General features: G+C 37.8%; 2 protein-coding genes across 2 annotated transcripts in view; both read right to left on the bottom strand.

The window, feature by feature from the left end:
• The window catches only part of psmd1 (proteasome 26S subunit, non-ATPase 1), a 52,485-nt gene extending 47,720 nt beyond the window's left edge, over positions 1 to 4,765 (bottom strand). The window contains exons 1-12 of the mRNA XM_034080818.2: positions 4,592 to 4,765; positions 3,766 to 3,809; positions 3,254 to 3,327; positions 2,735 to 2,904; positions 2,351 to 2,559; positions 1,930 to 2,073; positions 1,388 to 1,614; positions 1,179 to 1,239; positions 933 to 1,061; positions 723 to 811; positions 534 to 612; positions 278 to 451 (exon numbers count right to left, since the gene is read on the bottom strand). Coding sequence (XP_033936709.1) covers positions 278 to 451; positions 534 to 612; positions 723 to 811; positions 933 to 1,061; positions 1,179 to 1,239; positions 1,388 to 1,614; positions 1,930 to 2,073; positions 2,351 to 2,559; positions 2,735 to 2,904; positions 3,254 to 3,327; positions 3,766 to 3,809; positions 4,592 to 4,607 — 1,416 coding nt within the window. The 5' untranslated portion in view covers positions 4,608 to 4,765. The remainder of the gene's footprint in view (positions 1 to 277; positions 452 to 533; positions 613 to 722; positions 812 to 932; positions 1,062 to 1,178; positions 1,240 to 1,387; positions 1,615 to 1,929; positions 2,074 to 2,350; positions 2,560 to 2,734; positions 2,905 to 3,253; positions 3,328 to 3,765; positions 3,810 to 4,591) is intronic.
• Positions 4,766 to 5,828: 1,063 nt separating this feature from the next.
• On the bottom strand, positions 5,829 to 8,779 carry LOC117446031 (uncharacterized protein C2orf72 homolog). Its single transcript, XM_034082058.2, has 3 exons — positions 7,961 to 8,779; positions 7,206 to 7,310; positions 5,829 to 6,610 (listed from the first exon to the last, which is right to left on the bottom strand). Exons 1-3 carry the CDS (start codon positions 8,712 to 8,714, stop codon positions 6,519 to 6,521), a joined length of 951 nt encoding a protein of 316 aa, XP_033937949.1. The 5' UTR covers positions 8,715 to 8,779; the 3' UTR covers positions 5,829 to 6,518.
• Between the last annotated feature and the right edge of the window lie 4,627 nt (positions 8,780 to 13,406).

Raw genomic sequence — 13,406 nt, 5'->3', positions numbered from 1 at the left:
AAATGAGGCCCCTGAACTGTTGAAACAACATCCCTAACATTCATCTGCTACTTAGTAATTATTTATCTATTTATCTAATATATCATTCCAATAGCTTGCATATAGACTCCTATTGCACCATTTCACTTTTTTAAACTATTTTTCATTTTGTATTACTATTTACTCGCACTATATTTTTCTGTTTATCTGTGTTATTATGTTGCACTGTTGGAGAAGCCTGTGACAGTCTAGTTTATAATGAAAAAAGAACCTACAAAGTCAAAAACAAAAAACTCACATCATTGCTGGCGTTCTTGAGCTGACTGAGCAGGTAGTCGATGATGTCTCCGCCATGGTTAGCATGAATGAGTCCCAGAGCGTACAAGCCTCCTCCTTCCTGATAGGCTGAGCCAGGGGAAGTGTCTTTGGGCAAGTAGGTGGCCATTAACTGGAGAGCCTCCTTCTCGTGACCCTGAAAAACACAGCAGGTTATGTTTCAAATGAAATAAAAATATTTTATTGCTTTATATTATAATCATAGGGACATAACATACCTTGTGGATGACACCCAGACTTGCTGTGGCTGTGAACTTGGCCCAGTTGGTCGCTCTCGCAAGCCATTCCAAGTTTTCTCTACAAGGTCAAACAAAACATTTAATCAAATGTTGCTTAGGGTAAATAGGTTTTTCCATGTCGTTGTGTAATCTACGAAATATACAATTATATGCTGCCAGCCAAATTACCTGAGGAACTGGTCACTTGTGGTTCCCGTGTGCATGAAAGAGTTGGCTATTACTGTGGCTGTGTGGCACACCGAATTTCGGACCGCATCCTAGAGTGACGGAGAAAACAAGAATTAAAGCCAACTAAAGCTGAAGTTCATCTGATCGTGTAAACAATAGTATCATCATTTATCTTCTGTGAGCCATTTATCTTGTTGTTAGCTACATTACCTTTGTGTTTTTGAGGATCATTAGATCTGTGTTGTTATTTCGGATGAGGAACTGCAAGTGAAGCTCAATGGCCATCTCCCCGCTAAGGATTTTGATCATCTTGGCGTTTTGGTCTTTGGGATCATCTTTCTACAAAAATCAATGAAGCAATATAATGATCTGTCAACTCAATCAAAGTTGTACATGGAATACAGTTGCTCAATTCAGATACAGCAAAATTACAAAACGATCTAAAAACGACCGTACCGTTTCTACCGGCTTTCCAGCAGGTGAGCTGCCTGCCTTGTCATCTGTCTCCATTGCATCACTGTAAAAAACAAAAACACATTTTTAGTGACTAATTTAGCCCAAAAAAGTCTACAGTTTACAGTTAATTGCCTATCAGATCCCATTATGAACTGTAATTGGCCTAGCTTCAGCCTAGGTATATGTGTGTGTTTTATTCTCCTGCCCACCTGTCTTTGTCTGGTGTGGGCACAGTGCCTGTGTTTGTGGAGCCAGGGACTGCGGGGATAGGGGTTCCAACTGTGCGCAGGTTCTGGATGACGGAGGAGAGGAACTGCTGGCTGGCGCTCTCATACAGGTCAAAGCAGATCTGATAGGCCATCAGCAGGTTGTCCTCCTTCACTAGCTTCTCCAGGATGTCACTCACAGCCTGAGGATCATCCAGGAATATCAGGCACTAGAGAGGGGAGGAGAACAAATGATTAGAGATGGATTTTAAGGTTCTGAGAGTTTATGGAATGACAACATATTGATCATTGCAAATTCTAAAACCACAATGAAACTGTATCCTAAAAAGTATCCTTTCCAATGAAGGCTTGTGATCAGGATTTTTTTTTTTTTACTCAATTTATCAGAAATCTTAAACTAAATAATAACGGAACATTACTTATTGGAAACAATCTGTCTAATTAAGAACTTACTGCATATATCTGTTACACTAAGGAATTATTCAGGGAGATGATGCATAAAGTTTTTAAGATCTGATCGTTACCTGACAGACATTGATGAAATCAGGCTTCTCCAAGTTCATGTAGAGCTTGACCAGCACCCGCAGCACCTCGTTACGGAACTTCTTGTTCTGCATCAGGGACATGCACACCTTCAGGCTGTAGGCGAGGAGACCACTCACATCAGTCTGCATGAGAAGAGAGAAAAAAGTAACAATTAATAACTTGTTTCATGAGAAGAAATACATTATTCTGTACAGTAGTAACTCATTTAGAAAATGTTTTGTGAGAACTATGATTGTATGAGTCCTGTACTGTTTATAAAAAAAAAAAAAAGTTTACTGTATTTGAATAAAGTGAATCCTGTCATTTCTGTATTTTGGGGTATTATCAAGGTATGCTAGACTTTTGGTTATTACTAAATCTATCTGATATTTCAAACTAGCAGTAAAAGCAATAACTGACCGATTCCAAGATGGTCTTTTCAAACATGTCAAGCCGTCTGGTCTCCAGGGCGATGCCAATGGCCTGCTTGTACTTGTGATCGTCTAGGCAACGCAGGAACATCTTGTTGACAATGCCCTCAAGGCGGGGGTCGATGCTTTTCTTCTCCTCCTCCTCTGGCATCTCAGCATTCTCCACCCGCAGCTTGGTGTAGTGGTCGATGCATTTGGCTAGTAGCAAACACAAAAAAAAGGATGAAAAGAGGGGACCAATTTTCTACTGAACTCATCGACGTAGTTCAGATCGAAATGTTATTCCATCCGTAATTCAATGGCTTTTAGCCTAAGAAAGCACTGGTTGATATAAAAGCTGAATGAGGTAAAGTACTTTTGATTAAACACTTACCAATGATGGTCTCCACATATTCTGAATCATCAGTCACATTGAAGAGATCTCCAGCACCGAGAGCGTAGTTCAGAGATTCCTCAAAGGCTCCGAGGTGGTAGAAAACCTTAGAGGCCACCAGAGCAGCAAACGCTCTGCTGCGAAACGTCTCATCTTCATACAGGACCTCGCTGTTTACATAGAGCAAAAATGTGATGAAGAAAAAGTTGACCTCAAAGACATCTTGATGCTTAACTGCTGAATGTAGATGTTTGCATCTAAATGAAATTGTTCCGTCCAACAGAGCAATTGTGAGCAGCAGAAATGAGAAAGGTTGCAGATATGTGCTTTATAAAACTGTGCTATTCAATCATACACGCTGGAAGAATATTCTGCATGCGACATGCGATTATTGGGCACATTGCACCGCTATATTTTGTCTTTACATTGAGTGTGTCAATACTTGAAGTAAGTGCTGTCTAATGTACATTTTGTATGTCATAAAGCAGTCAAGCTCTTATAGTCTAGCATAGTACTTACATTTTATCTACGGATCCAGAAATCTCTGCCCAGAAGTCATTTACAATGGCATTGAGCTTCTGCAGTGCAAACTCCTGCAAGTAAAAGACAGATATGATGAATATACATTATAAACAAAACATAACTATGTTGTTTACTTTTGTGAAACTGCAATATTATTCTTATGAGCATAGTTTCAAAGTGTTACATAGTTTGGGCCCATGAAGAATAGCATGAGGTTGACGGGAAAAAATGTATTTTTGCAAGCTAATGTAGCAAAAACAACTATGGAAAATAACTGGGTCATAGGTAAATCTAAAGCTGTTTTGCACAACTACACTTGTATGTGAAAAACAAGTGAAGCATTTCAAAAAGCTGACAAAAAACATGAATATAAAATGTGAGGCTTGCATGGTTGGTCAAGCAGACAGAAGATAGCCTGAAGATGGTTGACTTGATATGATATAACATCACGCCTGTATGGAAGTTGATACAATTAAATTACATCGTATGTCCTGTAAAAGAGCTCTTACCTTGAGCTGAGGCTCCTCCTCATCAAGGAGTGATATAATTCCAGCTTTAAAAAAAGAGAGAAACAAAATTGGTTGCTTGTTACTTTATAGTTCATATTCTTTCACTTTTGAAATATATACAATATATGTAGGCAGTAAAACAAAAAGCTTTAAATAAAACATATAACACCTAAATGACAGACAAAGTAGTTGCCCATAATCGTCAGACATAGATGTCTAGTTCACACAAGTACGCGTTGAAAAGGCATTATCAAAAATACTGGTAGTAACTAACACATATTAAAATGTTATGTTAGGATATTTTATATCAACAGCTGATAAAGTCAAATGCAAAAAACAAATAGAACAACTGAAAAGAAAAGGGTCGATGCTGAAATCGGAGTCCGTTTTGCACAATTACACTTTAATGTAAAAATAAATTGAGGGTGTTATTATTTCACCAAGTGTTTATTTGAGGATTGATTCCAAGATACATCAAAACATTTCCGTACATGTATACAAATGAACTTGATCACCTTGTTTTCGAAGCTAAAGAGCCAACATGCTAGTGCAGTTATGACTTGTCATTAGCATTGACGTTTCATCAACCAAGTACGCCTTCCTATATTTAAAACAGCCGTGCAGCACTTACAATATACTCAAATGTATACCACAGACACATTACTAAGGGTTCTTGCCTCCTGAAAATATATTTTGCTGGATATATTTGCCTTTACCGGTCAACGGCTGACTGAGAAATGCTACATTAGCTGTGTGACTCAGCTAAATCAATGGCAGCTAGCTCAAGATGCGGCTAGCAAAATAAAAACACTCTACTACGACCTACCTGCGGATGTTATCATGTTGGCTCTTTATTCCCTCCTCAGCCCCACGATCCTGTATCGACGGTTGAATTCCGTGCGATTTTTAAGAGGAGATAAAGAGAAGAACCGATTTGTAGTATGTTGAAATGCACATCAGTGGGAACAAACGCAAGCGCTGCTACCTTCTTTTTGTCTAAAGCCGCAAGTCCCTTCCTAGAGGACCTCAGGATTGGCTGTCCTATTTTACGCCTGATTTAAAAAAAACAAAATACACATTATAATCCATTGTGTCTTCGTAGACCGGTTTGATTTATAGTACTCTATGTTAGTAACTTAAAGATATGATAGTATTTTAAAAGTATCCAAAACATTAATAAGCTATTATGCAACATAGTTATTTAAAGGATCCCATTTATGGACAGGCTTTTCTAAAGGTGGCCTATCGTGAATCAGTTGTTTTCCATAACTGATAATCATTTGCCATCACGAACACATATCACATTTATTCATGTTAATAGAAAAATAAGACACCCTGACCAACTTGGTTTAAAAATTAATAATACCTTGTCAAAACTCTGCTAACATTAGCTGACACACACTGATAAAAACACAGAATATGACACAATGTATTCTTGTATTATAAAAAACTAAAACATGTTTTGGTTTATTATAATGGTTTTCTGTATGTAATTTGAAATGTCTCCGGATCGGCTGTAAAATAAATGGAGTATATTTATATATTTAAAAATATACGATTTAACTTTTAATTAATGTATGTAAACTATCATTTATTGTCTTGCTATGTTTTGTTTTTGACCAATGTTTTGCTATTGAGGAATGTTATATCATATTTATATTCCACATGTCCGAAAGCACATTTTTTCCATGCCATGTCAAGAATATTTTGGATAGATTTATCAGTTATGATAAATGACATTCCTACTTGTATACAAGACATTTCTATTTTTTATGTGTATAATCCAAATATATGATAATTATTATTTGTAAATAATAAAGTTGACAACTGTGCATTTGCAAAATAAAGTTAATGGAAATCAAGGGTTGGGGGCTTTAATATCAGTAATATATATATTTTTTTTATATCAATATGTTTATTGATTTTCAGCTTACAAAAAAATCACATACAGGATATCAGTAATATTACTAAATATAGGACAGTACAGTTTATTCTCAGTTGCCAACAGAAACCCTTAATATCCTTTTAGTCTGAACGAATAGCCAATGAATGTCACAATGACACAAAATTAAATCTGTTTATTTACATACTTATTTGAATGTACAGACCAGTAGCCTACATAAATACATAGTGAGTGAAAAGCAGTTACATCCAGACGCAGATAATGCTATTGCGAAAAGCAATAATCTAAGGCACACATTTCTAATGAATGAATGTAAAAAATAAGAACAGATTCACAACTGTAACTGTGGCGGGATTAACCTGCTGGATCGTCCCAGTTAAATAAAATAAAAAAGACCCATCAACAAAGGCCCTATTTATGTCTGTTGTGCTTTGTTAATGTGTATTCCAGATGACACAAAAACATGGGCCTTTTAAGAGCATTAGAGTTGTGGGACAAGTTGGCAATCAAGCCCTGTACTTGACTATGCATCATGTTAAAAGAGTAATGTTGCTGTAACTTAGCCATATTGCAGTTTAAATGTTTTAAAATAACAGACACATCTCTATTTAGGCCTCAAAATGTTTTGTTAAATTATGTGAAAGTTAATTCCATTTTGCATCAGGTGTACATCTGCTAAATTACAACAGATTGGACTATTTACCAACATTTGATTAGATGTGATGTGAATATTAAACACTATGAAGAAACTGTGTTACATGTAATAGGGCTCTCTAACCAGATCAGGCTAACTGGTTCTTGAAAGTTAAGACAGAATGATTGTCTGCAGTGATATGCTGGCAGCTGCAGGTCACGTGTCATGACATCCTCCATCCACTTGAGGTCCAGCCGACAGGGAAATGGTTTTCAGAGGGATACCCTCCTCTTTACTTCCGGTGTGATCTAAAAACAATGCAAACATTGTTACTAATGTGAACTTAAAATGAAACAATTTAGCTGCAGCGGGACAGGTTAACAAACTCTTGTGTGTATGATCAATCTAATGGCTGATGCATTCAATGAGTCAATCCGTTTTATTTTAACATGCCTTATCTGTTGCTTCCTGAATTTCTAAAATCAACCTTTCTATTTTTTTCAGTTGCACTTTACAACTTAAAGATGGACAGACAGTGGAGTAAGATCCAGAACATGATATTTTGTGGTTAGACTTATTCTGGCAGGCTAACTGGTTAGATCTGCTTCTTCTATTACATCCGTCTTGTTTATCATCACTTCCTGAAATCTGAGATAAAAACAAGCCCATTAAAGTGAACGTGCTAATGTCATTGCCTACGAGTTGGCCTTGTGATAGAGTGGCAACCTGTAACCATGCTTTTTGCCCATTTCGTGCCATCTGGGTTAGGCTCCAGTTTCCTGGAAACCCTGAAAAGGACTAAGTTGGTTTAAAGAATACATGAAGAAAAGAGTTGAAAAATCCTTAGGAAATAAAATGTCTGTATAGTTTGGTTAAAACTGGACTTTGGGACAATGCTGCTACCTCTTTGCCTGCCGTTTGAAGAGTTGTTGGCCTGGCCTCTCCTATGATCCCAGGACAAACATTGGAATGGCCAGAGAAGCGGGTTCCCTCTATCCCTGGTATTATCTGAAAGGCAATAATAAGCGTTTAACAAATTGGCAGCTTATCTAAGGGCCTGATTGTTTCATGAATGCTCCCATTGTTCCGCGGCCTTTGTAGCCATGCCTGGGAAGAAACATGTGTGCATAAATGTGTGGTCTTGTGAATGTTGTGGATTGACCTACATTGTGGAGTGCACTAACACAAATCACTGCAGTGTTTGCCAGATTTTCCCGCAGGAACTTCCACTGTGTAATGCTCATGAGTTTCCAATGATCTTATCATAGGTTAAACTTTAAGTTACCCATATCACTATAAAATATTATTTTAGTTACTTCTATGATTCTCTTAATTAACTGATTTACTTGTAAAATATATTACTATGTCTCAGTTCTGTATGAGTGGCAGGTTTGTGTGGTATCTGTACAATAGGCGTTAAGTATACACTGTTGTGGTTATTCTTCATTTTGGCAATTGTATGCTTCATCAAAGTGGCATTATGCCCTGGTCAAACAGACCACGGTTCAAACTTCATGTTGACAAATCTCTGCTGACGTGTGCCCAAGCTATACAAAAATCGTGTCTGGGCAAACGACAAAAACAGATGTACATAATACTATACACTTAAAGAATGTGATTGATAGCTTAAAAGCTATAAATAATGTATGTTATTACACCTGCTGTTTGGGATGAGTATATGACTTTGCAGGCATTTTTCTTGATGCTGAGGATTTTGGCCTCTGTCTTAGGGATAAAACAGCCGACCCATATTGTCTCTGGAGACTGTTTGTGGAACACAGAGCGGATCAGACTCTCCAGGAGTTGCGCACACTGATGCGTTTCGGCGCTCTCCTCTCCGGTGCGTATTAATCCAATCAGAGCTGGTCTGGCGATTCTGGCACGTTTCGTACGTGCCTTTACGTCCTTCAGTGTCTCTTTTACATACAATTCGTTGGAACTTTTGCTTAGAAATGTCTGTCTGAAGACGAATATGATGACAGGAGAGTCTATAGTTCGCTTTCGGCTGTAAATGTTTGCTCTCCTCGTTGCTGTTCTCTTAGCGGTGCCATTGCGCGTCGGATTTCCTTTCTCCACGTCCTCAACCACCGGACAGGCTCCCAAATCCAAATCCGTAGGCCTCGCTTTTAGTGGTATTTCATGGCTTTTAGTCTCGGTTTTTCCACAAACAGGGTATATACTTGCAGTATCGCCGTGCATGCCTGAAGGAGAGTTTGTGAACTCCCCGTTGCTGTAGTGAAACATGTCATTGATAAACTCCTGAAATATTCCAGAGTCACCCCCGTCCACATCTTTACTTTTACCGGCATCACTGACCAAATAAATCCTCTCTTTACCTCCGATCAAAGCTATAGTTTTCCTAAACTCCCTCTCCTCCTCGGGCAGCGTCGTGTCCTCCAGGAAATCTGCCATCCCAGCGGAATTACGTCGGCGCGAATCCGTGTTATTTACAGCGAGCCGTCAGGCCAGTCACTGCCGCCTCTCAAACATGCACACGGTCAACAGAGACTCAGCGTCGATTCCTATTGGCTGGTCAGTTTGGTGGGCAGGACCAACTGCCATGTTTGCCACCCACACATGCTTGTTTCGAGATAATGAAGGTAAACTGTTATAGAACACGTATCAGTTATTTTAAATTAAACAATACCATATAAGCTGTTTTTATGTATTTATTTTCTTGTATTTATTTTCTAGTTACTTATTTTCAACTGCATGCAGTGAGGAGGGCAAAGAAAGAAATGTATTGTACAGTAATAGCAACTTTTTTTAAATGTGCAAATGACAGTACACACTTGACTTAACTTGAGGATATAACAAAAGTAACATGGGATTCAAGAACAAATATAAAAAAAATGTAAATCAATTTGTCATACATAATACAAGTGATTGTGGGAACAGAGGGGGTGGACTGTGGGTGATGCAATCATGGTGCGAAGGTCACTCTCTTTATTCCCACTATTCTCATTGAAAATAGTCCTGCCTTCTCTCCAATGTTGTAGATTCCTGGCTTCTCAAAAAAAAAAGAAGAAACAAAGAGAGGGCGGTCGTAAGCAACACCTTTAACACAATAGTTTCTTGTCTAACCTGCTTTTTTCTACTCAATTGTTAAAATGGTTTTCAGCTATGCCTGACTTCTTAACACCAGAAAGGCCTCTCACCCTCAAACCTCCCACATCAGCAGTTTGTTGAGTTCTCCAGACACTAATCCTTTAATCCACACATGCCTGTTCTTTAATTACAAGGTTCTGTTAGCCGAAAGGCCACTCTATGTGAAGCTGATGAATGGAAATGTATTCACTTCTAAAATGAAATGACTTCAACTTCTGTCTGGATTGGTTCATTGTTTACTGATTAATACATGTTAAACCTGAATGTCTGATCAAAGACAACGCAGTGGTTTTGGTATCTGGCCTTCAGACTGGCTGAACTTTGATCAGTTTGGCGTTTTGTTTGTTGTGCACTTGTTTTATCATGCAAGTCCAACTAACTGACAAAATAACTGCTTCTTTGGGTGTCTAACACGTCGTTTATGTAAAATAAAAACTTTGTTTTTTTACCTTAAAGGAAATCTGTAGCAGCTCTCACTGAAATCATAATTTGAGTTTTAACCATTTGAAGCAGACACTTAATCTCTATGGCTCCACAGAGTTATACTGTATGTGTGTTAGATAACCTACTGACCTCTTTGTTCATGGAAAGGAGGAGCTGAGGGTCGAGAAGCCCCCTTGGACCAGTGAGAGAGACACGGAGACCTAAACGAACTGCAAACAAAATTAATTGTATTATAATTATAACATTTAAACAAGACTTCGAACCATTATCACACCATATAATTTATTTTCCTTTAAGAATAACTTCCTTCTGAATTCTTTCTCCTTTTTGGCTACAGTTTCTATATTTAAAGTGTCTGTATACCTGTTCAACAACATTCTCTCTGATTGTTTTTTTTCAATGGACCCGAAACTTTTTTTCCTACATGTTGTAACATTGTAAACACAGTATGAAGATGGTTCTGTTAATTATAGGCTTTCACACAGGCAAAAATAACTTTAGAAGAAAAAACTAATACTTAAAGTAGCATTACAAATAATCAGACTTTGAACAGTAGAAGACATGAAATATATTATTTTGCTGCCATCTTGTGGTTGAAAATGTTGCCAGGATATGTCCCCCCACCACCAGAAGTAATACAGCAGTTCACAATAGTGTAGTGTTTTGAACTAATCATTTAGTTTCACTAACAAGTGCAGCTGGTCAAATATTTAATCATCATAGAGTTCATATACAGATACTGCCTCTCAATTGACTAAACATTTTACATTAGCTAAAGAAATATAAACACTAGTGTAACGTTTTTGCTTTTGAAATTATGAACAATGCTGATGACGTTGCTCAGCATTGTTCAATAGCATTATCCATCTTCAGTTCACGCATAACATTTTCTTATCTCATCATGCTGTTATGAGTCGAGTGAGGAGGTTTGGTAAAATCTCACAACCTGTGATTTTCTCGTCGGACATCAGATGTCTGAGAGCAGAAAGATGAGTGGCAGTCAGAAACTTGAGAGGCAAAGCAGAGTCTTCAGTGTCAGCCGAGGAAGAGCTTCTGTTGTTGTTTTCTGTCATGTCGGTGTCATTTGGAGTCAGCATTGGAACGACTGTGGATATATTACCATAAAGACAGGACATTGAGCCTAATGATCACATTCAGAGTTTAATAGTTACAGTTTAAAATGAATAATATGTGTGATGGTGGAATCAGTAAAGAAAGATAACCTGTAGTGAAGAAATGCTGAGGGAGCGATTGATCTGCTGATGACCTGGTGGGTGCTGTTTTCCTTGGCCCAGATGCCCCCAAAGAATCTGAGATATTTGTTTGGAGTTTAAAAAGCCTGTAGTCTCGCTAATCCTATACTTGTACTGATATTCATTGTAAACTGTCATGCATTAAACAAAAGAGATTTGAAAAGCTTCACACAGATAGGAAGAATTATAGCATTGAAGGTACTGCGTTTTTTTGTTATGGCTAGTAGTTTTCTTAAAGGACAAAAGCCTGCATGCCCTATATGATAAACACACACATTCGGATGATATGATATTTTCCCAGTCTCTGCAGTCAAGAAATTGTAGTGCCATAAAAATGACGTTCCCACATTTTCTTCCCATTTGTGTGCTTCCATTTATTTTCTGTGATTTATGTTTTAAGAACAACTTTCCTACAGTTAACACATGTTCATTTGTTCCATATGATTCAAAGCTGGGTTTGACCATATAGCTAAGTGGTTGGCAGTTATTAGGGGGTATTGATAACTGTCCCTTTTCAAAATGCAACTCGTCAACAGTCCTGTGATTTGTATTTACCACTTTATGGTCATAGTTGCAATTGAAGAACATCTTTGATTACAATATTGGTTATCATCATTAAAAAACAATGCAAATATATTAACATAATATACAAGATGAAAACATATATATTGGTTTTACAATATCGCATATAGTCTATCGGCACTATAAAAAATGATTTAAAATGGTTGTATAATTGATTTTTTACAATTTAAATGTTTTGTTTAAGTAGAAAATGTCACAGTCTGCTTTCTCACTCACCTATTTTCTGCATTAACATTCCTTAGTCACCTGGTAGTCACACCCTGTCTCTCTCTCACTCTGTTACACCGATCAGCTCCATTAGTATTTAGGCCCACTTCACTTTCACCTCAGTGCCAGATCGTACTTTGCAGCATGCCAGTCTTTCCCGCATTACCCTTCAGATTGCTCTCCCGGTTTCGACCCTGCCTGTCCCTGACCAGCCTGCCTCGCCTGCTTCCTGACCCATTCTGTACCTGCGACTTCCGTCCTGCTTTCTCCTGGAACCCTCGCCTGTCCCCGACCAGCCCTTTGCCTACTATCTGCCGTTTTGTCTCCTACCAGCCTATTGCCTTCAATACATCTAGCTGGTTACCGACTATCCCTGGTTTCCCGTGTTCTGCATTTTGGTCCTCAGCTCGTTTGTGACAGAAAATGTCTTAGGGCAGGTTACCCAAACCATTTGGGGTCCAACCTTTTAACATCAGATCCCCACAATCCACCATCTTCTTTGTCATAGTGAGCAGCGCTGGAGGAGCTGTTTCTTATAATGCCCCACTTTTAAACTGGAAAAACAAGTATTACATTTCAGCCAGGGTTTGTCTCCTCACAAAGGATGACATAGGGAGTTGTGGTCCCATGGGGAAAATACCTAAATGTTTTACAATTTATCTTGAAAACCTAATATGCATAACACGTCTCATGGAAATTAAGGACAGCCCTGTTTGTAGTTGTAACCTATTATTAAAACAAGGAATGTTTTACATTCATACAACTTGGGGAAGTAAAATACAATATGAATACAAAGTAAAAAACAACAAAAGATCAGATTTTGGTCACTGATATAAAAGATAATAGTGATTTTATAGATCAAATATATACTTTTAAATATATACGCCTTATTGCCTTGAGTCTTAAAATGTTAAAGATTTTATCCTGGGCTATGTAAACTGAGTCAAGCTTATCAACCAAAAAACAGTGTCATAACATCTCTAGACTGGGAAATCCCTAAAAATGAGAACTTCACACTGAGCAGTGTGTCTGGGTTACATGTGTCCCTTTTAACAACATGATGACTTTTATATAATCTAGGTTTGCACTTTCCATACAAAAATGCATTTAGTGAATTAAGCAAAGTCATTTTTGATTAATACAGCACAACATCCCAAATACTAACTTTGTGTGTGGAAAGAGTATGGGATGAATAACTGAAATAAAATAAAAACGTTTTTATCCTTTTGGTCTAGTTAAAGTTTTAAAAAGCTGTTTTGTACATACCATGGCATGATGATCAATATAACAAAAGTACCTAGGACAAAGTAATTACCCTGAAGGAGTGCCATCTGAACTCATGTCCCTTCTTCACTTGGAATGGAGTCTTTGTCAGTTCCATACTGTTTAAAATGTGGATCATGATTATTCAACCCAGTCTCACGGCATTTCGTGTTCACCAACACGATTTTTAATCTATTGATTCGTGTTCACCAACACGATTTGCACCTTTTTTTCGTGTTGCACAGCA

Source organism: Pseudochaenichthys georgianus, chromosome 4, assembly GCF_902827115.2.
Source record: "Pseudochaenichthys georgianus chromosome 4, fPseGeo1.2, whole genome shotgun sequence".
Taxonomy (NCBI): Eukaryota; Metazoa; Chordata; class Actinopteri; order Perciformes; family Channichthyidae; genus Pseudochaenichthys; species Pseudochaenichthys georgianus.
Note: the sequence above shows the minus strand (reverse complement) of the source record. Positions and strands in the feature narration are given on the sequence as shown.